This window comes from Protopterus annectens, chromosome 17.part0 (genome assembly GCF_019279795.1).
Source record: "Protopterus annectens isolate FY-2018-M chromosome 17.part0, PAN1.0, whole genome shotgun sequence".
Lineage (NCBI taxonomy): Eukaryota > Metazoa > Chordata > Ceratodontiformes > Protopteridae > Protopterus > Protopterus annectens.
In genome coordinates, this window is record NC_056751.1 from 800,035,971 (window position 1) to 800,063,945 (window position 27,975).

The 27,975-nt window shown below is 37.8% G+C and overlaps 1 protein-coding gene across 1 annotated transcript in view; it reads left to right on the forward strand.

Annotated features, from left to right (window-relative positions):
* Window positions 1-8,259: 8,259 nt before the first annotated feature.
* The window catches only part of LOC122791523 (extracellular calcium-sensing receptor-like), a 199,601-nt gene continuing 179,885 nt past the window's right edge, over window positions 8,260-27,975 (forward strand). The window contains exon 1 of the mRNA XM_044059265.1: window positions 8,260-8,438. Within this exon, the coding sequence (XP_043915200.1) occupies window positions 8,260-8,438 (179 nt within the window). The remainder of the gene's footprint in view (window positions 8,439-27,975) is intronic.

A 27,975-nucleotide genomic window follows, 5' to 3' on the forward strand; every position in this document is an offset into this window, starting at 1 on the left:
AGACATTCCTAGACATATTTTTATGTAGCACAGTGTGAGAAAAGTGGTTGACACAATAGTACTATTCTGATATCAGATGTTGGTGAATGCTTCATGTCAGGCCATACAATACCAGAATACACACTACATTAATTAGCTAATATTATGCACATACCTCTCGATATCTTAATGCACACTCTCTAGACAAAGCTTGACAACATGGGGGTACAAATAGGGACATATTTTGAATATTGGTCTTATAAACTTGGAGAGTTGATAGAATAACAGGATTTGTTTTAATATAATATTTTCTGCAGGATTTGAGGTCTGAAAATCAAGTATATGTCATTATCTAGTGACTACAATACTGGGATCATCCCAGTGATTTGCCAGGGAGACAGAGGATCAGGACAAAATATGAGCCAATTATCTAGACATTCTACAAAACTCTGTACAGTTGAGAGGTATGATTATGTATACAGCTTACTATTACCACTCCCAGGATTCGAACCATGGCTGTCTGTGCTAAAACTACAACAATTTCAGTTTCATCAGAGTGATCTATTTAAAAACTGCTGTCTGTTCTTTCAGTGTTTTATGTCTAAGTCTCTCTTGGTTGTACAATCAGACATTGTACTTACAACAGTCTTATACAGGCATTCCTAGACATATTTTTTATGTAGCACAGTGTGGTTAACAGTGGTTGACACAACATTACTATTCAGGGACTGCAACACAGAATGCCATACAATACCTGAGTAAACACAACCAGTCCATGATTTAGAACTTTATTGCCAGGCAGTTACAGTTTTATTGAAATATCAACTATATGGGACTATTACTGTCATATTGTCTGGTTTATTCAGTGCAACCCATACACATTTTTATACTGCCAGGTGACTTTCTACTACTTTATATTTATTCAGCATGACTACTACAAGCAGGATTGTTACTCACCAGCCTCATGACGCAGCCTTTGCAACCTACTAGCATGGGCTTCCTGATTCACAGCCCGCTCAGCTGCAGCTGTAAAGGAAATAGAGGAATATTTAGGCTTAACTATCCATCACATACAAAGGCTGGTCTTTGGTAAACAGTTATTGATATGAATACTTATGCACTGCTGGGACATCACCCCTCTGCCTTGCTTCTTGGACCCACTGGTCCAAGACTTCCCTCTTTTTCTGCTTCAGGTCAGCATAGTGGTGATGGACCTGCTCACCAGTCTGAGGGATACCAGTGACACTGGTGAGATCGTGGATGAGATGGTCCCAGGCTTCCGTTTTATATTGGGAGCCCTGGTACTGGCCCTGCAGCAGTCTCTCATCATGGTTCTTTACCAGGAGTCCTACCATGACCTTGGACTCCTTTATGCCCCAGCGCTGTGCACAGAAATGCATGCCCTCACCAACTCCTGCCATCCTGCCTACAGTGGGAAGCTGCAATCAGTTATGAGCTACATTCCTGTCTGTGGGGTTTAAATACAGCCGATTTCCCAACCTTTGCAGTGATTGGACAATTTTGAATATGCTGAGCTAAGCTAAGCTATGGGCAAACCTGCTTAGCTAAGGGTGGCAGTGCTTAAAGGGGCAGGTTCAGCACTGCTTACCAATGGGAAATCCACTTAGCTGGGCAAATCATTGCTTAGCAGTTATATTTACACAATGCTTACAACTGGTAAGCAGAGCTGCGCAATGCTTAGCATTGCTTATTTTTTATTTTATAGACTATTTGCCGTATGGGATTGATTCATAATTCATTACAATTGCTTTCATTACATTTATTCATGTGTGACTATACTATATGAGCACTTGTGTTTATATGGGGGTTTCACAACTTTATTACATTGACACCTCACATCTGGACCTACTACAGTACTATGGTTAACAAATATATGTTATTTCTTAGCTAATTTTAAGAATAATTTTTCTGTACTGCTTTCACATGCAAAATGCAAACTGACTACAGTGAAGATCGAAACGGGAACAGTTACTTGCAAAGCATGCGCTCTAGCCACTGCACTATTGCAGCACTGCTTAAGTTGGATGACTCTTGCTACTTAACTTCTTGTGCTGTTTAAGCTGAACTAAGCGTAGCTAAGCAACGAGCACACCCACACAGCTATGCTTAAACTTTTTCAGATTTATAAAAAAAAAATATTTCTTGTGTTTTTTCTTTGTACCCTCCAGAATATCCCTGCTAATACTAAACATGTTATTCTATCAACTTTCAATTTTGTTGGAAGATTGTCCCTTATGGCTTATTCCGGATTCCTTACTCTGACGGGTTGGGAGGTGTGTGCTATGTGCTTATGCTAAACCTGTTATTCTATCAACTTTATGGCTTGGTAGGAATGATTGCCCCTTATGGCTTTGTCCGTATTTCTTATCCTGATGGGTTAAGGATGTTACAAGCATTCTCACTCATTTTAAATTACCGACAGGCAATTCTGGGGTGCAGGGGGCATGTATATTGTGAGAGCTGTGCTCTCAGACACACCCCCTGCGCTCATACACGGAACCGTGTCTGCTTTTTCATACATACACATGGTGCATTGCTGTGCTGAACAGGAACAGACCCTGCCATGCAGGAATAACTTATTCCTGCATGGCAGCTTGCTGAATCACGGAGAATGACAAACTGACCAAACATTTAATCCCACTAAATGCTGCAGTTGTTCTCTTATATTTAACTATATACATTTTCTTTCCTTTGGTGTATTTTAATTAATGAAAGGCAATTTGTTACTACAAATTTGAAAACCTCTTGCAACCTCATTTTTCTGAATTTTGTACACAGCCTCTATTGTTTCTGTGTATGAAATTAATATCATGAAAGTTTAATCTAAGAAACATCAATAAAGTGCAAATTTTGGCTCAAACTATCATTATTGTTAAATATAATAAAACCAGTCTGTGATAATTTAAGGGTGGCCACGATGGTGCAGCGGTTAGCATTGCCACCTAACAGCAGGAGGTTCTCTGGTTCAATTCTCAGCTGGGGTGCCTTCTGTGCGGAGTCTGCATGTCCTCCCTGTGGTCACGAGGGTTTCCTCCAGGTGCTCCGGTTTCCTCCCACATCCCAAAGACAGTAGGCGGATTGGACACTCTAAATTGTCCCTAGTTGTGAGTGTGTGCCTTCTGTGGAAGGTTGGGCACCGGGCTGGTGACTCAACACTGTAAAACTCCACTGCCAATCATGAGCAGACAGATGATCCACTGTGGCGACTCCTAACTGGGAAAAGCCAAAAGAATAAGAAGTCTGTGATAATTTAAGCTGATAATACTTCATTTACATTGGTGTATCAGAATATGGTTTATAAGGAGTAATATTCTGCACATATAATAGAAATAGATTAGTTTACACTTAATCTACTTTCCTTTACTCATTAATGTTGACTTAGCAGAGAAGAATAGCAAATCAACTTCAAATTGTTCTGAACATTTTTAATAGCTATCCAATGTGTTAAAATATTAATTTATTGTTAATTGTAAAATTTCATCTGGTAGAAGTGGCTTAATACCTAATGTGACAATTATACTACCAGCAAAGATAGCTGGAATGTTGCAAATAATTATATGTCACCTTTGAATATCAACATGATTTATATAGAAGTTTGACAAAGGGAGATACTGCCAGCACAGCTGTCTGGAATTTTGTAAATGGTTATGTGTTATTTGTGAATGTCAACATGCTTTATATAAGATGCTTGTGTTACAAATGTATTAGAACTGTATGTCATGTATATATCAAACTAGGTTTGTACAGACATGTGTGTTGAAAAGATATTCTATAAAGTACTGAGCTTAAAATTGGATCTACAGTTTGCCCTACTGGAAAAGAACAGAAATAAACATGCACTATTGTAGCTGTGTAAGTGGAAAGTGGAAACTGGGATACAAGAGGTTAACCTCAGTCTAGTAAATTTCAGAAAAACAGCTGAAATTAAATTACTTTATGGCAGCATTTAGACACAATGTCTAAAACTAGGGAACTTTCTGTATTGTCTTGGAAGTGTTTTATTGTTTTATGACTTCCAACATCTATTAAAGATCTGAGGAAAAGCCCCTGTCTATGTATTTTTACACATAGATGCTAAATACTGCCAGAGTCAATCAGTGAAGGTTTCAGCTGGGATAGAGTCAAATGACAAGAAATTATGTCATTCTGCAAGCTATCCCAGCAGTAATATTTGAGATATTAATTTAAGAAGTCTCTTAGAGAGACACAGCATTCTGTAGTCTGCCTTTAACCTGACAACATCAGCTAGAAGATCCATTCACCACATCTGCCTTGTTCTGTAGTAAGTTCTTAGGTTATAATTATCTTCGATTTAATCAGGAATATAGCAAAGTTTAGCTTAGATGTTTTTCTTTATTTATTTGAGACTGTCCTGCGATGTTGTTAAATATTTCCTGTGATATTGAACTCTGATGTCACCGTAAATATATATTTATTATTGTTTTGTTCTTTTATTATTTATTATTAAATATATTTAACCCTTTCACTGTGGCTGACCTGTGTAGAGATATTTAAGTTCTGGTAGTGCTTACATATTTATTTGGTGACACTGTGAGACACTCCTAATAGCCTTACTCTTGGTCAAACTACCATTTGTATTAATAGTGACATTACACAGTAAGAATGGACACCATTTGTTAAGGGTCTTAAAGTGGCTGATAAGGGGTTCTGGTGGCAGTGATAACTACCTTATAGTCTGGAAAAAAGGGGGCATAGCTAGTAAACCTGTGCCAGCCTTTCCCAGGTATGGATGTGTGTAAAACAAATCCCCACAGAGTATGTGTGTCAGCTACTTCAGCAGGGACACAAAGCACTGGTTGGACAGAGAGGGTGCTGGAGGTTTTAGCTTGGTCACTCAGCTGAGATCTCAACTCTATAGCTGTGCCAATGGAGAGTCTTACTGGGGATCTGGAGAAAGAGGGAAAAACCAGCCCCGGACTCACTGTGGTCTCTGTGTGCTCTTAAGGGAAATTGCAATTGATGCAGAGAGCTATATCTGGAAATAATGTGTAGTACTTATCATCCTCTCAGTGTACATCTCCTCACTGTTGCCAGTTGTGTGGATTGAGACTTATTGATTACTGGTCCAGTTGTGGGCTGTCACATTTATTGGTTGGCAGTGGTGGGATCACCACATCACATATTAGGATTCAGTGGTGTGGATATTGAACTCCTGTAGCCTGTAAACAGTGGTCACTAAACAAGGTGTTTGTAATCTCAAGCAGCTACACAGTGAGCATTCAGAGTTTTGTATCACAATAGTTTTATTTATTTATTTTTATGTTAGCTTAGTTAGTCATGGAAAGCAGGCAAGGATGTCAGCAGATGAGTATGGCAAGCTGCCAAGGAGCCAGTTGGCCGAGGTGTGCCAAGACAAAGGACTGGTACATGCAACCTAACTAAAGTGGAAATGGTTGCAGCCTTAGTCACAGCTGCATCACACACCAGCAACAAGGAAGACAAACTGACTGGCCTTGGGGATGTACAACTCTCATTAATTGGACAGTTTAACCTTTCCACAGATGACTTATAAATCCATCTGGAGTTAAAGAGACATGAATTGGAGGCCAGTGTTTGGAAATAGAATCAGCAGATAGACTGTGGCATTTAGAGGCTGAAGAAAATGAGAGACTGAGATGTTTTGTGCCTGAAGAAAATGAGAGGCAGAAGCAACATGAAAAGGAAATGCTGACTCTTTACCAGGGTCATGGAGGTAATGGAAAAGGGAATAACTAAACCCCAGAAGTACCAAAAGTCAGTACATTTCTTACACAATTTACAGAGGGTGATCATTTTTATAGTTTTATTCATATGTTTGAAAGGGTATGTAAACAGTATAATGTTTACCCAGGGCTCTAGGTATGGCTCCTGACCCCCTTACTCCATGGTAAAACAGTGACTGCTATTTCTAGATTGTCTAATACTGATTGCTTAAATTATAATACTATTAAAAATTGTTTATTAGGGTGTTTTAAGTGAACACCAGAAGCTTATAGAAAAATAATTTTGTGAGCATAGACACAAGGCAGATGAAAACATGTCTGAAAATATTGCGGATTTAAGCCCTTATTTTCATAGATGGGTGAGTGTGTGCCAGGTCACTACATTTGAAGGGCTGGGAGATCTTTTGGTGAGGGAACAAGCCCTTATTACTTTGCCTGAGGACATCAGAATCTGGTTGGCAGATAAGGAATGTAATACAGCAGATGAGATGGGAAAATGGGAGACCTATACCTAGCAAGCAGGGCATCACTGCACAGAAAAGGGATACCCAGTGCTGCACATGGGTCTAAGGGACACCATGGTGAGCAGCCTAAACCACCCCAACACAGTCCACCAGTAGCAGGAGAAGCCACTAGTCCAGGTACATAGCCAGGATCAAGGGTTAAATGTTTTAAATGTAACCAGTGGGGCCATGTAGCATATAGATGTCCATGGAGGCAAGGTGGAGAACAAAAGGTGGCAGACCCAGTAAGTGGGAATGACAGAATGCCAGCAGTAAGTTGTCTGGAGACAAGAATGGTAGCAAACTACCACAAGAGGTTATATCCTGTCTTAGTAGATGGAAAACAGGCCACTGCTAAGAGTGATGCAGCCTCTGACTTAACCATTGTGAAGCCTGCAATTGTTAAAGAGCAACACTACTTGCTTGGGTCTACTCCAGTCAGAGCTTTAGGGGGGACTTTAGTCCAAATACCTTTGGCTAAGATTCACCTTGAGTGGGAGGGTGGAAAAGGAAGCAAACAATTAGGTGTGCTTGAGGATATCCCTGCAGATGTCCAGATAGGGAATGATTTTTATAATGCAGTACTTTGTGTGCATGCATTGACATGCAGTCAGTCTTGGAGACAAGCATGTGGGTCTGGTAGCCTGTGAGGTACCCATACAGACTGCACAGTTGAAGCCAGGGCCGGTAATGTGGCTACTTCAGGGAGGGAGCTACCCAGTATCAGTGAGATTTAAGGTGAGCCACAGCTATTTTGTGAGTACTGATATTCCCTTGGGCAGAGTGACTGCAAGGGCAGAGGTGAGTAGTAGTACCCAGGCTGACAGTGAAGCACCGCTGTCAGAGAATACCAGACCTCCTGTGGAAGAAGAGCTGGGAAGGGTTACAAAGAGAGAGAGTTGAGACAGAGTCAGCTCTTAGGCCTTACATTACAAGTATTGAGGGATGGCACTAGTGAGGCACCTGATAAAGGGTTACTGTGTAGACAGTGGACCCCTGACAGAGGGCTAGATGGTGGGAGAATAGAGCACTTGGTAGTGCCCAGAGCCTATTGTCTAACACTTCTAGTTATAGCCCATGGCATTCCCTTTGCAGGTCATATGGGGATAAAGTGTACCAAGAGATGCATTATGTAGAACTTTTATTGGCCTGGGATTTCCAGAGATGTCACAGGATACTGCAGGACCTGTGAGCAGTGCCAAAAGGTAGGCAAGGAAGGAGACAAGGTCAAAGCTGCTTTGGTGCCTTTGCCTGTAATTGAAGAGCCATTCAAGAGGGTAGCTATGGATATTGTGGGGCCTCTGAATACACCAAATTCCACAGAGATGAAGTATATTCTAGTGGTAGCAGATTATGCTACCAGATACCCTGAACTGATGACCCTGCCCTCCATTGAGACAGAAAAGATGTCAAATGCTTTCTTAGAGATTTTCAGCAGGGTAGGTTCCCAAAAGAAATATCAACTGGCAGAGGTGCCAATTTCATGTCAGACCTGCTGGCTTGTCTGTGGGAGTGCTATGGGGTGAAGCACCTAAAAACCACCCCTACCAACCCCAGATTAATGGTCTGGTGAATGGGTTAAGCTCTACACTAAAAACCATGCTACAGGCATTTGCAGACCAGTTTAAGAGGGAGTGGTACAAATATCTGCCCCATCTGTTGTTTGCTTATGGAGAGGTGCCCATGATCTACAGGTTTTTCACCTTTTGAATTGCTGAATGGGCATAGGGTGAGGGTATGTCTAGATTTGATTCATGATGAGTGGGAGAGTGAGTGTCAATCCCAATAGGAGTCTGTTGTGGCATATGTCCTAAACCTCAGAACAAGGCTCAGGGAACTCAAGGGCTTGGTCCAGAAGAAGCTAGAAGAAGCCCAACAGCAGAAAAAGCTTTGATATGACAAGAATGCTTGAGCTAGAGAGTATGCTGTGGGGCAGCAAGTTATGGTTCTCATTCCTGCCAGACACAACAAGCTGCAAGGCAGCTTGGGAGAGATGCCTAAAGGTGGTAAGGAAGGTCAGTGATGTTAACAACATGGTAGAACTGCTATGCAAGAAGCAGGGACACAAACTACACTATGCTAACAGGATAACATTTTATCATGATAGAGAGGCCCTTGTGCTGAGTATTGGCAGTGGACAGCAGGAAGAGTCTGAAGGAGATCTGGTGACTAATCTCCTAGTGAGACTTAGACTGACACCTCAGTGGAAGACGTAGCAATGTCCCAGCAGCTATCCCCTATACAGGTTTGAGAAATCTGAGCAGTGTTACAGGAGTTTGGGGACATGTTCACTGGGAAACCAGGGTACACCCACCTGGTGCAGCACAATATGGCTACAGGACCCCAAAGGCCTACTAAGCAGGCCCCTTATAGGGTGCCTCAGAGAGTCAGGCTCTGAGGGAGGAGATACAGGAAATGTTGGAACTAGGTATAATCCAGGAGTCCAGCAGTCCCAGGGCCTCCCCAAATGGTGTTAGTACCAAATAAGGATGGCAGCACCAGGTTCTGTGTGGACTACAGGAAATTAAATAGTCACACAGAGTCAGATGCTTACCCCATGCCTAGGACAGATGAAGCCCTAGAGCAGCTGGGTGGAGGTAAGTATCTCACCACTATTGATCTTACCCAGTGCTAGTGGGAGGTGCCCTTGACTACCAACACTAAAGAGAGGTGAGCCTTTGTGACTCCTTTCGGCTTGTATGAGTTCACAAAGATGCCCTTTGCAATGAAAAATGCCCCAGCAACTTTCCAGAGGCTGGTAGATCATATCTTAACAGGAGCAGGAGATTTTGACCTTGCTTACCTGGATGATATTGTCATCTACAGCCATTCCTGGCAAGAGCACCTTCAGCATGTCCGGAAGGTGTTGGGAAAACTACAGAGGGCAGGGTTGACTAATAAGACCAGTAAGTGTCGGGTGGGTAGGGCAGAGGTCTCCTACCTAGGTCATAGAGTGGAGAGTGGTAAGATCAGACCAGAACCAGACAAAGTGGAAAACATTCAAGTATGGCCTGCCTCTGTTACCAAAATGCAGGTGAGGGCATTCTTAGGGACAGCAGGGTACTACAGAAAGTTTGTCCCCAATTATAGTACCACAGCTGCTCCCCTCACAGACCTGACAAGGAAAAACAGTCCAGATAAGTTAGTGTGGACCCCAGCATGTGAGCAGGTATTCCAAAAACTTAAAGGAGCTTTTTGAGGACTCCCTGTGTAAGATTACAGCAAAGAATTTGTTGTGCAGGTGGATGCTTCAAACCACTGGGTTGGGGCTGTGCTCAGCCAAGTTTTCTCAGAGAGAGAAGAGCACCCAGTAGTATATCTCAGCTGTAGGCTCCAACCCAGGGAGGAATGCTATGCAGCTGTAGAAAAGGAATGTCTAGCCATAGTGTGGGCATTGCAGAAACTTCAGACTTATCTGTATGGAAAGAAATTCATTGTAGTTACAGACCACAATCCCTAAACATGGCTACATCAACATGGCTACATCAAGCCAGTCAGCAAAATGCTAAGCTACTAAGGTGGAGCCTAGGGTTGCAGGCATATGATATGAAAGTGTAGCATTGCAGTGGAGTTAGCAATGCCAGCTCAGCTAGGATCTCAAGACAGGGTATGGGATAAGATATTTCCAGATTTTGTCATCCATCTCAAGCAACGTTTCTCGAGGGTCACTTGAAAAACTAGCTTGAGTCTTCGAGGGGGGAAAAAGTGTGACAAATGGGGATACTTCCAGCAAAGCTAGGTGAAATTTTGTAAATAATTATATGTCATTTGTGAATATCAACATGATTTATATAGAAGTGCGACAAAGGGAGATACTGCCAGCAAAGCTGTCTGGAATTTTGTAAATGCTTATATGTCATTTGTGAATGTCAATATGCTTCATGTAAGATGCTTGTGTTACAAATATATTAGAACTGTATGGCATGTATATATCAAACTAAGTTTGTACAGATGTGTGTTGAAAATGTATTTTTTTAAAGTACTGAACTTAAAAATGGAACCACAGTGTGCCTTACTGGAAAAGAACAGAAATGTACAAGCACTGTTGTAACTGTGCAAATGTATATATTCTAAGAGTGGAAACTGGGATACAGGAGGTTAACCTCAATCTAATACATTTCAGAAAAATAGCTGAAATTAAATTACTTTATGGCAGGAAGGAGACACACTGTCTAAAGCTAGGGAACCTTCTGTATTGTCTTGGAAGTGTTTTATTGTTTTACGACTTTCAGCATCTATCAAAGATCTGAGTAAAAGCAGTTGTCTGTGTATTTTCACAGGTAGATGTTAAATACTGCCAGAGTCCAGCAGTGAGGGTTCGCCTTGGATTGAGTCAGATGACAAGAAATGATGTCATTCTGCAAGCTATCCCAGCAGAAATATTTGAGATATTAATTTAAGAAGTCTCTTAGACAGACACAGCATTCTGTATTCTGTCTTTGACCTGACAATATCAGCTATAAGATCCATTCACCACATCTGCCTTGCTCTGTAGTAAGTAAGTTCTTAAGTTATAGTAATTATCTTAGATATAGTCAGGAATATAGCAAAGATTAGCTTAGATATTTCCTTTATTTATTTGAGACTGTTCTTCAATTTTGTTAAATATTTCCTGTGATATTGAACTCTGATGTCACTGTAAATATATATGGGTCTATATTAAAGCAATGAAAATCCATTACATCGAATACCAAAACAGCAACACATATTACTCGATCCGCAAAAATACCGAACGCACTAAACCACGAAATTTAAAATATCGAACGTTCATAGTCGGCCAACCCCACCACCTGCTACATACTACCTACCCAAACAAAATAAATAAACCACATACATACACTAACCAAACCCTACTCCTAACCCTAAAGTAAACCACCAAAACTCAACTTCTAACCCTACACTAAACCCCACATACACAACTATCTATGCACTACCCTTAACCCCTCCCTAACCCTAAGGTCCGTAACTACCGCACACTTCCCCTACGGAGATATACCCAAACAAAATAAATACTACACATAAATACATTTAAGAAAACCCTACTTCTAACACTACACTAAATCATACACACATTACATATCTATACATTTACCTTAACCTGCACCCTAACCCTAAGGTCCGTAACTATCGCACACTTACCTTACGGAGCTATACCACAGACGGGCCAACCAAACCACTTCAACATTTTGAATTTTGCGGTTTTGCACATTCGATGATTACGTATGTCACGCAATACATGTCGATTTCGTATTCACGTAAATGGAGTTTTGACAATATAATAGGAACCCATATATATTTAGTATTGCCTTGTTCTTTTATTATTTATTATTAAATATATTTAAACCTTTCTCTGTGGCTGAACTCTGTAGAGATATTTAAGTTCTGAAAGTGCTTGCATATTTATTTGGTGATACTGTGGACCACTACTAATAGCCTTGTTCTTGGTCAAACTACCGCTTGTATTAATAGTAACACTATACCGTAAGATTGGGCACCCTTTGTTACGAGCCTCAAAGTAGCTGATAAGTGGTTCTGGTGGTAATGATGACTACCTTATAGTCTGGGTAGAAGGAGGCATAGCTAGTAAACCTGTACCAGCCTTTCCCAGGTGTGGATGTGTGTAAAACAAATATCCAAAGAGTGTATGTGTCATCTAAATGGGCAGAGACATAAAGCACTAGTTGGACAGAAAGGGTGCTGGAGGTCTTGGCTTGGTCACTAAGCTGAGATCTCAACTCTATAGCTGTGCCAGTAGGGAATCTTATTGAGCATCCTGAGAAAGAGGAAGAAACCAGCCCTGGATTGACTGTGGTCTCTGTGTGCTCTTAAGGGAAACTGCACTTGATGCAAAGAGCTGAATCTGGAAATACTCTGTATGTGTACTTGTCATCCTCCCAGTGTGTACGTCCCCCACTGTTGCCAGTGGTGAGCATTGAGGCTCCTTGAGTACCGGTCCAGTGGTGGGGCGTCACACCTTGCAACAGTCAAAAGACACATTTGTGACAGAGAATGTTAAATGTAAAGTATTAAAAAACTTTTTTTAGAGACAGAGGTAGCATAACAGCTTTTGCCAATTAAAATGCATTCTTTAGGGTTAAGACATAGAGTTCCATTAAATTGTGAACCCAGTATTTAATGGCAAAAATTGTTTGCCACTTCATTGATATAGTGTTATGCATGACAATGAAAATTTCTGAATCTTTGAAGAATTCCAACACTGTTCACATAAAAAACTGCTGAGGTATATGTCACATGAGTAATTTATCACTAATTCAATAATTAACTACAGACCCGGTACATACAATAGTGTAACAAATTTGAAACAGTCCTCAAGTATTAGGTGTTTAAGAGATATCATGGAGATATAGCCATACACTCCATCACAGATATTGCATAAAAATAATGCCACACCCAACATGACATTATAAAGCATTTTTGAAAAATAAATTGTATTTAATAACTCAAAAATTAATAAATTTAGAAACAGCCACAATAGCTACAGATTTCATTTTCTGCATCCATGCCGCACCATCCAGACAAGTGATAGCTGGCTGAAATAAGAATCATCACAACTGCATGAATAGTATTGCATGCCAAAAAAAGAATAACAGTATTGTATCCAGTAAAAAAGTGTTACACCCCCTTGCATATACAATGACTTATAATGATCTCTGCATTCAAATCAGAACTCAGGCTTTCACAGGCAGTGTGAATAGATTGCAAACATTGCAGATTATTATAAACTGACATTTATCAAGCACTATAAAAATTGCTACACCAGCGAAAGGTTATAGATATAATAATGTTACTTTTATGGGAGCATGTTACTTGTACCCTCACCAAATTATTTATTATTTATTTATTTGCAGTTGGTTTACCAGGATAGTCCATTGGGCCAAAATGAACCCGTTTTCAATGGAGTCCTGGGGAGAAAAGCTCCAGACAATATAGATTACAGTAGGTATTAGACATACTTAAACATTATTAAAATCACTGTAGACAAATACAAATGCAATGCACAACAATTACAATTAATGTAACAGTGTTAAAAACTGATGGCAGATTAGAAGGGATTATACATAAATTCAAAATTTTACTAAAGTTATTTCATAAAGAGAGTTCAACATATGAGAGGTAGAGTGTAGAGTATTCTTAGATATTCTATAGTAATAACAGGAAAGTGGGAGTTATGGATAATGTGAGAGAGAAATCAAGGGTGTAAGCAGGAGTAAGAGGAAATGGGGATGTTCAGTGTAGTTAAGTAGGGTGGAAGCAAGAGCATTCCCATTGGGAAAGTAGATGTGAATGAAGAGATTTTTTTTAACATAAAATGGTTAGAGGTAGTACGGATAGATGAAGGTAGAGAGTTCCAGAGTCGAGCTAACCCATGTGAGAGAAGATATTTGCCAGGGGGACGGGTTGGTTTGTACACTTCTAATAGATTTTGGTTGTTGGATCTTAATATTCTATCAGGTATGTGCATTTTAAACACAGAAGAGAGGGAGGGACAGAGGGAGGGGTTGGAAATAAGTTTATGAGCAAGGGATAGTTGTGTATAGGTGAGCTGATGGGGTAGTTCTAGCCATTTTAGTTGTTGGAGAGAGGAGCAATGGTGGGTGTAAGACTTTTGGTTGGTAGCAAACTTGGCAATTTTATTGTAGCAGGAGGAAAGTTGTTTTTTCAGGGGATTTGTAGATTAGTTAGTAGTGGAGCTCCATATAAAAGGGAGGGAATAAGAAAGGAAGTAGAGAGAGTGATTTTAGTGGCAGTTGTAAGGTAGTGCTTTTGTTGATAGAGCATCCCTAGTTTTTGATGTTTTTTTTTAATATTTAGTTGTAGATGGGAGTTGAATTTTAGTTGGTTATCAATTTGGACTCCAAGTAATTTGGTCTCTGTCACTAGTTCCAGTGGAGTGTTATTCTCACTAGTAATAGAGAATGAGTTTGTATTGAGAGCGTTGAGTTTAGAAGGGGTGTATATCATTAATTTGGTTTTAGTGGGGTTGAGTGCTAGGTGATTTGTTTTCATCCATAGTTCAATGGTAGAGAAAGCATCCTGAGTTAGGTTTATGAGAGTAGTGATAGTTGAGGCAGTGCAGATAATGGTCGAATCATCTGCTTATTGGATGATATTGGAGAGAGGGATAGCTTTGTGGAAATCATTTATAAATATATTGAAAAGGAGGGGACCTAATATGGAGCCTTGGGGGACACCAGTCGGGGTGTTAAGAAATGAGGAGGTTGCCTTTTTCCATTTGACTGCTTGATGTCTATTAGATAGGTAGCTAGTGAACCAGTTCAAAGTAGCGGAAGATAGGTTAAGTTTGGAGAGTTTGGTTAGAAGCAGACTATGTGATATAGTATCAAAGGCTTTAGAAAGGTCAAGTAGAAGGGTAGAGACAATTTGGCCAGAGTCTCAGGCGCTATTTACAGTTTCTAGAAAGGAGAGGAGTGCTGTCATAGTGCTGTGATTTGGTCTGAATCCATGTTGTGTAGGAGAAAGTAGGTTGTTATCTATGAGATATGGTAGGAGTTGAAGATGGATGCACCTTTCCAAGAGTTTAGAGATGGGAGATAGGATAGCAATGGGGCGGAAGTTGGAAACATTGTTGTTATTGCCACCTTTATGTAAAGGTATGATGAAGGCCTTTTTCCAGATTTGGGGAGCTATATCTTCTTGAACTGAGCGGTTGATTAGTATGCTAATGGGGTAGGCAATTGCTTCAGCAGCTAAGCTAAGAAAGTAAGAAGGAATGTCATCAGGAGCATTGGTGCATGGTTTTAGTTTCTGAAGGAGTTTTTGTATGGTAGATGTGGGTATAGGTTTTAGTGGGAATGGAGGGGAGTGTGGAGAGGGGGTGTTAGCGGTTGAAAAGGATGAGGAGGGAGAGAGAGTATGAGAGCAGGTGTATATTAGAGGGGGTGGGGAAGATGTGGAGGGAATGAGAGTAGGAGAGGAGGTGGATGGTAAAGAGTTAGTAGATATGAGTGTGGCATTGGTTATAGTGTTGGGTTGAGTGTAGTTGGGGTAAGATGGAGGTGAGTTGGAGTGTGTGTTGTAGGAGAAAGAAGAGGTTAATTTGGAAATAGATTCAATGAAAAAAGAATTGAATTGAGTAGCTAAGTCTATATCAGTGGCATTAGGGTCAGGGGTTGGGGTGGCTGTTTTACTGGGATAGAGTGGAGATGCCTTTCCAGAATTTTTGAGGATTTGTTTTGTTGTTGTTCTGAAGTGTGAAGAAGTAATTTTGTCGATTAGAGATAATAAGTTTTTTTACCCTGTTTCTAAGAGTTTTATATTCATTATGGATGAGGGGGGTCTTATTTTTCTGGTATTTAGCCCAGACTTTGTCTCTTTTCTGCATAGTAGCTAGTGTATTTTTGGTGAGCCATGGAGCAGTTTTAGTTTTTATTCTTTTAGTTCTTAGAGGAGCATGGACATCTAGTAGTTTTAGGAATGTGGTGTTGAAGTGGGCAACATCATATATATATATATATATATATATTTTTTTTTTTGTACATGCAAATATGCAAATGGTCAGTTTTGATCAGTGTACCACTTTGGTAATCAAATGTAAAATAAAATAAAAAAATATAACATAGATACACACACACACACACACACACACACACACATATATATATATATATATATATATATATATATATATATATATATATATATATATATATATATATATATATATATATATATACACACAGAGAGAGAGAGAGAGGTGTGTGCATACATACACACACACATATATATATATATATATATATATATATATATATATATATATGTGTGTGTGTGTGTGTGTGTGTGTGTGTATATCTATATGTGTTGTCCTATTCACAAATCCAATGAAAACAAACCACTAAAGAACAAACCAGTACAGAAGTCTCAATTTCCATGAATACTTTATTAAAATTCTCCCTTGAAGTGCGATAAATCCACATACACTTTTCGTTGCGATACGTAACGCTAACTTCTTCAGAAGACAACAAACGTACATTTAATTATTTAAGGTACTTATATAGTAACCTTCCATTAAATCCTGAACAATCAATCAATCAGTCAATTTATTTATTTAAATAATTAATTAACCAAAATCTGACTCACATAACTTGAAAACAAATACTAAACATTGAATATAACAAAGATTAATCCATATATACATATCATACTTTAGTATTACTACTATCCACTCATTGTAGCATTTTAACTTAAAAAACTGTAAGGCTATACAGGAACGACACTAGCACTATTATCTTAAATATACCGTCGATTCACATTACTTGTTTAATATTCAGGTTTTTTAAAATGTAACAGAACCTTGTGAGGGAATTTATTTAAGAATATTATTTAATTCTTAAAATTTTAAACATATAAATATGAACTTTTAAACCTATATATCAATTAATTGTACAATATATATGAAATACTTTTTAATAAGTATTCATAAATAATCAAAATATAAATATTACTATATAAATAAGAAGAATGCAAAAATAATACATATTTAATACATATTTAAAAACATCTAAAAATAAATGAAACTATATATATATATATATATATATATATATATATATATATATATATATATAAAATAAGTAGGCAATAGTTGAGTACCAAATATCTAGGATATACTAAAACACCTAACACCATATACAAATTATGTAACACCTATATTGGAAACAAAAGAACTAGCAACTTCATGTAATATAATTCGAGTAGATCACCAATTACCTGTCTAAGTTCTTAAGCCTTAAAATACATTTGATAGAGAACATTTCATTAATACCTGGAAACTGGTTGGCATTCATTTTCAATTGCCATATGAGCTCTTTTCTTTCCAACTTTAAGGGCTCATAGCCTCCCCTAGGGTCATCAGGTACCTGATCAATTGCTTTAAATTTAAAAAAAATGGCCCTCATTTGCATGACAATGTCTAGCAAGTGCATTTTCTAGCTTCACCTTATTAATACTATATGTATGCTCATAAATCCTTTCATGTAACTTTCTATCAGTTATACCAATATAGAAGGCTGCACACTTTACACATTTAGCCATATACACTAATTGTCGGCTACTACAATTGAACCTTTTCTTGATTCTGTAAGTATTATTCCTTATTATAAAGGTGCAGACTTCTTCAATAAACTTACAATAGTTACACATATTACATTTAAACATTCCAGCATTTGCTGGTGGGTTGCAGTTCTTAATTTTCAAAATTTCCTTAAAGTTCGGCCCTCTTTTATAAATTATCCTTGTTTTTTTAGGCAATAAACGACTCATATTGCTATCCATGGCCAATAAATGCCAATTTTTAAATAAGATATTTTTGATATCCTGAGCATCCAAATTGAAACAAGTAATAAAGCTACATAAGTACGGTAGCTTAATTTCACTTAGTACTTCCACATTTGAATGGTTGCTTTCTACCACAGAACCCCCCAACAGGGGAACGTACATACGTCCCCATCTCTTATTCTTAACCTCAGTGGCAATTTCACAAATAAATTCATTAGGGTACCCTCTCTGCAAGAAAAATGTTTCCAATAAATTACATTCTTCAAGGAAATCAGTGTCTCTTGTTATCATCCTAGCCGCCCTAACCAGTTGTCCTTTAATGACCGCTTTTTTCTGGTGGATAGGGTGGCTACTTGTAAAATGTAAAAACATATTCGAATATGTCTCCTTCCTAAAAATCATAGACATATAACTTTTGTTAATGTAGTCTTTTTTCAAGTCGACATCCAAATAATTAATAGAATCTTTACTATATTTAAATGTAAATTCTAAGAAATCGGTGCTATTATTAAAGACTGCCATCAATTGACCAATCCCATCCTGTGAGCCCTCATACACCATAAAAATGTCATCGAGGAACCGAGTGTAAAATACTATGTTATCTTTAATTCCTTCATTTTCCAGTACAGTGTTCCTCTCCCAAAATGCCATCACAAGATTAGCAATACTGGCACCGCACGGGGACCCCATTGCCACCCCAATCCTCTGATGAAAGATTTCTTTATTAAATAATATAAAATTGTAAGAAAGAACTGTATCTATTAGTTCACTCACTAGTTGGATTTCACTAAGGGGCGCTCCAAGGAGCCTCAACATGTCAGTAACCCATTCAATCACTTTATTATGTGGAATACATGAATAGAGGTCTTTGACGTCAACAGTAATAAAAAATCCCATAGCAGAAAACTGCAGACCATCAATAGATTTAAGAAAAGACCAAGAATATTTAGAAATCTGCTTTTCCATCTTAATATATTTCTGCAAGATTTTATCTATCACTTTTGAACAAGTATAAGTCATACTGTTTCTACCGTCCACTAAAGGCCTCATAGGTGGATTATGTAAATCTTTGTGGACCTTTGGGATCCCAAACAATACTGGTATTTTTACAGTTGGTTGCTGGAGAAAATTATATATATCATTATTAATCCTACCTTCAATGTACAATTCCTCATACAGAGATCTAATTCTACTATGTGCCAAATTCATTTCATTCTGTGAGGATCTTGCATAGGTATCACTATCCAAAATTAATGTCATTTTTTCAACATAGTCACTGTTAAACATTATGGCTAGCCCTCCACCTTTATCCAGCTTCATTATATGTATAGGGGCTTGTTTTAATAAGTTTATCAATTCCCTTTCTTCCCTAGACATGTTATAATGATATCTGCTTTTTACATCCTTCAGGTTCCGCAGATCCATTTCCATGATTTTTTCAAACAAAGCCAATAACGGATGAAGGGAAGGGTTATAGACACTAGTTCTTTTGTTTTCAATATAGGTGTTACATAATTTGTATATGGTGTTAGGTGTTTTAGTAATATTTGGTACTCAACTATTACCTACTTATTATATATATATATATATATATATATATATATATAGTTTCATTTATTTTTAGATGTTTTTAAATATGTATTAAATATGTATTATTTTTGCATTCTTCTTATTTATATAGTAATATTTATATTTTGATTATTTATGAATGCTTATTAAAAAGTATTTCATATATATTGTACAATTAATTGATATATAGGTTTAAAAGTTCATATTTATATTTTTAAAGTTTTAAGAATTAAATAATATTCTTAAATAAATTCCCTCACACAGTTCTGTTACATTTTAAAAAACCTGAATATTAAACAAGTAATGTGAATCGATGGTATGTTTAAGATAATAGTGCTAGTGTCGTTCTTGTATAGGCTTACAGTTTTTTAAGTTAAAATGCTACAATGAGTGGATAGTAGTAATACTAAAGTATGATATGTATATATGGATTAATCTTTGTTATATTCAATGTTTAATATTTGTTTTCAAGTTATGTGAGTCCGATTTTGGTTAATTAATTAATTAACTAAATAAATAAATTGACTGATTGATTGATTGTTCAGGATTTAATGGAAGGTTACTATATAAGTACCTTATATAATTAAATGCACGTTTGTTGTCTTCTGAAGAAGTTAGTGTTACGTATCGCAACGAAAAGTGTATGTGGATTTATCGCACTTCAAGGGAGAATTTTAATAAAGTATTCGTGGAAATTGAGACTTCTGTACTGGTTCATTCTTTATATGTGTTGTCCTGCCATAATTGAAGACATGTCCCCCAAAATTGTATTGACACACTATACATACACTAAATTTAAGATTGTTGCATTTTTGAGTTAGTGAAGTACACACATAAGGAAAAATTTACTTTCTCTTTACAATAGTTTTCATACTATTTATTTACAAATTGATTTAGTTAGTTATTGTTTGTTGACCAGATTAACCCCACTGGGCTAGTAACCTGTTTTAGAGGAGACTTAAGGTGTTATTTAAACTACTTGAGGAAATTTGACCATGGCATCTGGGAAGTTATCTTACTCATTTCTATAGGTTCCATGGCATCTAGGAACTTACCTTATTCATTTCTATAGGTGCCATGGCATCTTTAACATCTACCTGAGCTTCCACCAGCTCATGCAAATGGGGATTTTGTTTAACTTCTCATCTGAAGGATGAAAAAATAGATGAAACAGTATTTGAATAATAGTGTTCTGATGACAACATACCAGGTTTACAAATATGTATATATTTAGTTTATAATAATGTTAATGGATGAAAAATTAATTCTAATGGTTTGCTAATTGAGCATTTTAATTGAATGGCATTATAGGATCAAATACACTTGCAAACTATATATTAGAACCTTCACAACTAGACAAAATAATATTTCTCCTCCCCTGTATGCTTGCTATGTCTTAATTTATGTGCACCGGCTAAATTTATTTATTTTACATTTGTTTACTGGGATAGTCCAACTGGACACAGGTCCATTGTAGAGTAGACCTGGGGAAAAAGCTCCAGTTTACATACATCAGTCAGGAAGAAACAAACAAAACGTAATCCAAGACTGCATAGTAATCAGCTCCAGATAACATATATCAGTCAAGAAGAAGCACACAGCTCATAATAGCATGCAGTACATAGTAAAAATAATATACATTCATAAGAATTCTATCAATGGGATTAATTTAGAAATCACACATTATAAATGAGTCACTCATAACAATACTTTAAATGGGATTAATATAGAACTGACACATTGTAACGGTGTTAGATATTAAAGGTAGTCAAATTGTTACTAAGTAACAGGTGAAGCAGCATAACAGAGTACTGACACAATGAGTGGGTAAATAGAAAACAAGTTGATAGTGAGCATAATGACTGGAGGGGGCAAATTAAAATAGTGATTACTGGATCAATACACACTACAAAAGGGTTAGTTCTGTAGATATTGCAGAGGTTTGTATGAGGCCTATTGGTTGCATGATGGAAAACAGATTCTAGATAGGCTAAAGTTTCTGAAATTGTAATGTTACAGTGTATCAGATATCTACTAGGAATATTTTTGGAAATTTCCTAGCATTGTGATACCAAAATGACTTTTGCTGATTAATGCAAAAACAATAAACCAGCTATTATGAAGTGATATTAACTCATTCACTTCAATGGCACTCAGGAAGTTTGCACTGTAACTTCCAATGGGCAGAGCCTAAGCCTTTTGACAGAATCAAGTTATTTCCTCACATTTCAAATCAATTTTTATATCTCTGGACCCACAGAGATTATGAAAGAAGTATAAATGGCAAACACTTCAGCAAAAACTGTTTTTATAGTGGTAGTATTCTTTAGGGTCTAGGTCTTAAACCAAATGTTATAAGTCACAGTTAATGCAGTAGCTATTATCTTTAGAATATTTTGTAAACAACTTGCAATATCTCAGCAAACACTCAAGTTACACACATACTGTCAGCAGCATTGTATTCATCTAGCAGAGAGCTTTCATATGAGGTTAAGAGGTTCTGTCTGTGTTACTTGATTGTTGAGATATTTAGAAAAAATGTGAAAATTATATCTACGTAAATTAGTATCATATAATCAACAGTTAATATCTATTTACCTGCACTTGACAGAGGTGAAATATTAATGCAATTGAGTTTTCCATTGTGCAAGCTTTAAGATGAAATGTTTCAAAATCTTGTGCATAGCATGGTTTTGGAATGACTGATGCAAATATAAACAAGCAATATTCAATGCCTAGAGGCATCAGTAGGAGGTAGCTGCAGATGAATCTGGAGGCATCACTTGGACATAACGAGTTAAAACAAATTATCACAGTTATGCAAGGCTTTTGATGTTTTTTTCCTATGGTTGTGATTGATCACATGCCAGAATTATCAAAAAATTAAAACACTTCACATAATTTTGTTAGTACTAGTTTCCTTTCCAATTATTTCTAGTGCTACATTTAAGTGACCTCCCTTTTTAATTTACTTTTGTTTGATTTATTTAACTACAAAATAAAAAAAAAAACAGTGATAGAATCACTAGAAGATTTGAACAATGGATACATTTGTAATTAAACATGTTTTCTACCATATTTCTACCAGTGTTAATTGGTGGTCATAAACCTCACAATGAGAACAAGCACTTTATGTTCTAAATGTAAGAAATCCAACCTAAAGCTGCATGCTTCTCTGTTTAAAGTACTAAACATAGTGGATAAACATGAGAACAAGGTGCATATAACTCCGTCATAGTCCTTGTAGGCATAAAGAACCTCAGACATAGCTTATTGGACTACATGAAGAAAGAGACAAGATGCTGCTCCTGGACTGTGTGCCTCAGGTTGGTTTGAGCCTAGCACTGAGCAGCCTTCTACCTCATCCTATGATGATGCCACAATATGAACAGAAAAAAAACGACTTTAACAATCAGCTTAGAGTATGATTTTATTTGAATGGGAGGATATGGTCAATAGACCATGTTGCTTTGCCAAGGAAGGTTTATACCTATCCCCTCTGAGATTTTGAATATTGGATGAAATCTTGTCCACCTTCATGCAACTTTTTCTAGTATTTGTCAACCTGATAAACCTGCAGACATAGCTAAACAAGCACAGGAAAATCTGAAGGTGTTACTTCTCAATGCCAGGAGACTAAACATGAAATTCCACTCCCTGCAGGCTCTCCTCACCCTGGAGAATGTAGATGTCTGTGCAGTCACTGAGACTTGCGTTAAAGCCATGGAGAGCACACAGATGGTGTAGGATTACAGTGCCTTCCACACATTTAGACCAACTCAGCACAGGAAGGGACAAAATGTGGGAGTATTTCTATTCAAAATAAAAGAAACACACACACACACACACACACACACACACACACACACACACCTGAAGACTGCTCTGTAAATATGAATGGCTTGAACTTCTCTGTGTCCATATTACCTTAGACAAAGTCCCATGCCATATGCTTGCAATCTACAGGCCCTCCCTCTATGACCCAGGAAAACCATCATACTTAAATGTATTAGAAGCACTCCCCATTCAACTTAACACCATAATCATGTGTGACTTTAACTACCCCAGTATAAACTGGGACTCATACATGACCCCTACCATGCAGGTCCAAAGACTCATGGACTTTGTAAATGAAAATGCTTCAGATCAGTTAGTCTGTATGCCCACTAGGAATACAAATACCCCTGACCTGGTCCTCACAGACATGCTGGAACAGTGCACCCTCCCTAACATAACATCTTCAGTAGTCAAGTCAGGCCATAAAGCTGTCTCCTTTGAAGTAAAGTTAAAACCGGGGACACCAGCTAACCCTGGAAGTTTTAGGAATTACTTTAGGGTAAATGTCCTACTACTAAGTGACCCACTGGCACAATTTCTTGTCCCCCAAACCATGAGAATAATGTAATCTGTGTGGAATTATTCTAAGAAATGCTATATGATTATATTAACAGCTGCATAGAGATAGCTGTACCTACCAGGATTAGCCACAGAATCAACTAAAATAAGCTTATCTGGTGGAATCCCAACATCAGTTGGTTATATAACAAAAGGAGGACATTCATGGCAAAATTAGGAGGTGTAATGCCCAGCAAGGCAAAAAAAATCATTGTCAACCTAAACAAGTAGCTCAGGGATAATAAAGTTCTCCAAAGCCAAATTTGTTGTAAAATTAGCCTCCCAGGCCAAGCACAATTACAAAGCTTTCTTCAGCTATGACCATAACCTCAAAGGCAATACACAGCAATGTACCAAATTAATTATAAATGGCACCACCAATACTGAGCCAGAAGATGTAGAAAATCTACTGGATAACAAATTTAGCTTTATTTGTATCCCCTGTCCCATTAGGAAATACCCATATCTATAACTCCCCCAACTGCCACTAGAGAGCAGGTACTCAAGGTACTCTCCAAGGCCAGGAAAACTGCAGAGATGGGTAGAGATAATAACCCAAGATGCCTCCTTAATAGGTTCAAAGGTTCATAGGAAGTACTAGGAAAGCTGCTGTTGGGCGCCATTTTAAGCCTAGCCTATTTCCATTTTTGTGCTTCCCATTTGGTTAGAGCTGGGCCTTCCCATTTCATGGTTGATCATTAAATATTATCTCTAATGAGAGTAAATGCCATGATATCATAGATAATGTCAGAGGACCTATGCAGGGGATAACATATTTAAGGGATGCCTCTGTCCATTAGTAGTACAAGGGGCAGTGCTGGGGTAAATTTTCCACTTCCCATTCATAGATTCAAGTTGTGCTTGAATGTGGACAGGGATGAACTTTGTTTTATATGGATAAGGAGTCTGTCAAGAGCAGCAGATTCATCTGTGAAATAAACTTGTCCCTCCAAATTATTCTGTTGATATTGTAGAAGAGGTTTAGATCCCTAAACTGAATATTTCTCATGCCGTTTGACTTGCTGATGCACAGTAAATCCATCAGTACTGGTTTGGAGGATGCCTTTTATGCCAGAAACAGGTCACCTCTTAGCATTCTGTAGGATACTGAGCATAGTGGCAGGGTTTTAAGTCAGTCCATGTAGGACATGTTGATTAGCTCTTGTATCCTTTCAATAAAGTATCTCTGGGCATTACACTTGTTGCACATGTCTGGACAGATACATCCCAAAGAGAGCATTGTATTCAATGACTGGCCTAATGAGGGCTGAGAAAAGGGGGACAATGACATCCCTAAATCTAGACACAATCATTTTGCTTATAAACTGTGCAACATAGAAGGACTTTCTTACAACAATGGACACATGTTCGTCTAGAGTGGTCACTGTCCACTGAAGTTCCAAAATCCTGAAAAAAACGGTTCATCTTTTAGGGGTATATTGTCAGTGTGGTAGTTCCCTGGAGTAGATGACTTCCCAAAGGATAGTTTAATGCATTTTGTCATTCAGTTTCTGTCCATGTTTTTGGCACCAGTTCTTTATTTTGGATAAATCTTCTTGCAGGATGGGTAAGTTATTTAGGGATTCAATGATTGTTCCTAGCTTGCAGTCATCCACAAACATAGTCAGCCAAAGCACATTATTGGCTTTTACTTTGGAAAAGTAGATGGCAAATAAGAGAGGTCTCAGCACAGAACCCTGGGGGGCACCAATGGTGAGTGGCCTCTTTCTGAAGGCAACTTTCCCTATTTTGATTTCCTGCATCTTATCCGTGAGCCAGTTAGCAATTCAAAAGGTGACATAGGGGCTTATTCCTAGTTTAGTTAGCTTTCTACAATACCCAAAGCTTTGGCCAGGTCAAGATATGTAGCGTGTAACATTTTGTTTTCATCTATTCTTTTGGTGACCTTTTCAAAAACGTCCACAAAGTTGAGTAAGCATGACCTGTCCAAACTGAAACAGCACCAGTATTTGGAGGTACTGTCTGCCCTGATTGATTAATTCCATGATAAGTTTTTCCATGACTTTGCATATGAGACTGGTCAGTCATATGGGTCTGTAATTGCCTGGGTCTGTGGAAGGTCCTCCCTTATGCAGGGGAATGACTGTAGCTGTTTCCCATTCACTTGGCACAAAACCTGCATGAAGGCTGAGAGTGAAATATTTTGTTAGGGGTGTGGCTAAATTGTGCTTCATGCTATTTAAGATGCATCCAGAGATATTGTGAAGACCCACAGATGCAGTATTTTTAACTTTTCATAACACTTTTAGGACTTGGTCTTGTGTGGTAGCTGGAGGTGAGCCAGTTTCCAGTATATCTTGAAGGACAGATGGAGGGGAGAAAGCGGTAAGGAGCTAAATTTATCAGCAAATTGGTTCGCTATGTCTTCAGCCTCAGAGCAGGTAACATCATTCACAATCAGTTCAGCACATTGCTGCATTGCACTTTTGAGATTATGAACATAACTACAAAATGCTTGTAATTGTCTTTGGCTTTGGTAGCTATTTCCCCCACAACCTTGGCTTTGGTGGGTTTTATTAAGCTCTTGAGTTGTTTGTTTATTTCAGTGACAAGGATTCTAAGATTCTGTGAATTACTCTTTTTTTATTTTTAGTCAAAATACTTTTCCTTTTATTATAAAGCTTCTTGATATTATGGTTCCACCACATGGGTTTGTTACTAGGGTTTGCTCTGCACTTGTTCCTATGGGGTACAGCCGCATCTTAACAGCAGTTTACATGCTGGTGTAGTGTGGTGGTGTATGTTTTGGTGTATTCAGTACATTTGGTGGGGATTTGAAGCTTGGCAATGTATCACTTAGGAGTAGATAGTTGGTCTAAAGAAATTTCTAAAGGTAAAGTGGATGGAAAATCAACATGAATAAAATGAATAACATAAACTATCGGGCCACGTCAAACACTATTTAAATGTAACATGAACTATTGGGCCACGTCAAACACTATTTAAATGTAACATGAACTATCGGGCCACTTCAAACACTTTAAATGTAACATGAACTATCGGGCCACTTCAAACACTATTTAAATGTAACATGAACTATCGGCCACTTCAAACACTGTTTAAATATAACATGAACTATCAGCCACTTCAAACACTGTTTAAATGTAACATGAACTATCGGGCCACTTCAAACACTATTTAAATGTAACATGAACTATCGGGCTTCTTCAAACACTATTTAAGTGTAACATGAACTATCGGGCCACTTCAAACACTATTCAAATGTAACATGAACTATCGGGCCACTTCAAACACTTTAAATGTAACATGAACTATCGGGCCACTTCAAACACTATTTAAATGTAACATGAACTATCGGCCACTTCAAACACTGTTTAAATATAACATGAACTATCAGCCACTTCAAACACTGTTTAAATGTAACATGAACTATCGGGCCACTTCAAACACTATTTAAATGTAACATGAACTATCGGGCTTCTTCAAACACTATTTAAGTGTAACATGAACTATCGGGCCACTTCAAACACTATTGAAATGTAACATGAATTATCGGGCCACTTCAAACACTATTTAAATGTAACATGAACTATCGGGCCACTTCAAACACTATTTAAATGTAACATGAACTATCGGGCCACTTCAAGCACTATTTAAATGTAACATGAACTATCGGGCCACTTCAAACACTATTTAAATGTAACATGAACTATCGGGCCACTTCAAACACTATTCAAATGTAACATGAACTATCGGGCCACTTCAAACACTATTTAAATGTAACATGAACTATCGGCCACTTCAAACACTGTTTAAATGTAACATGAACTATCGGGCACTTCAAACACTGTTTAAATGTAACATGAACTATCGGGCCACTTCAAACACTATTTAAATGTAACATGAACTATCGGGCCACTTCAAACATTATTTAAATGTAACATGAACTATCGGGCCACTTCAAACACTATTTAAATGTAACATGAACTATCGGGCCACTTCAAACACTATTTAAATGTAACATGAACCCTGATTTGAATCTAACATTTGAGATGAAAGCATATGCACATTGTAGGACCATGAATATAGTGTATCTGGCGGTGTGTCAAGTCTGCATGCTTTTTATGTGGGGAAAACTAACAGACAGTTTAGAGAGAGGATCAGAGAACACCTCTACCACATAAGAAAGAAGTCACTATACAATGCGTTGGCCAAACATGTGTTTGAATCAGGGGAAGAACATGAGTTTAGATTTAAGGTCTTAGAAGTTATTCTTCCCAACATAAGAGGTGGAAACATCAGAAACCACACGGAGAGTAAAGAGAGTCAATGAATTGTTAGGCTAAGGGCAGATAGAGACCATGGCCTTAATGAAAGAGCCTCTATTAAACCCATCCTTAAGAAACGTAGGAATATTAAGATATAGCTCTATTCCATTGCATACTACTCAATGTATTTCTTATGTGTGTTTTTTATGTATGTTT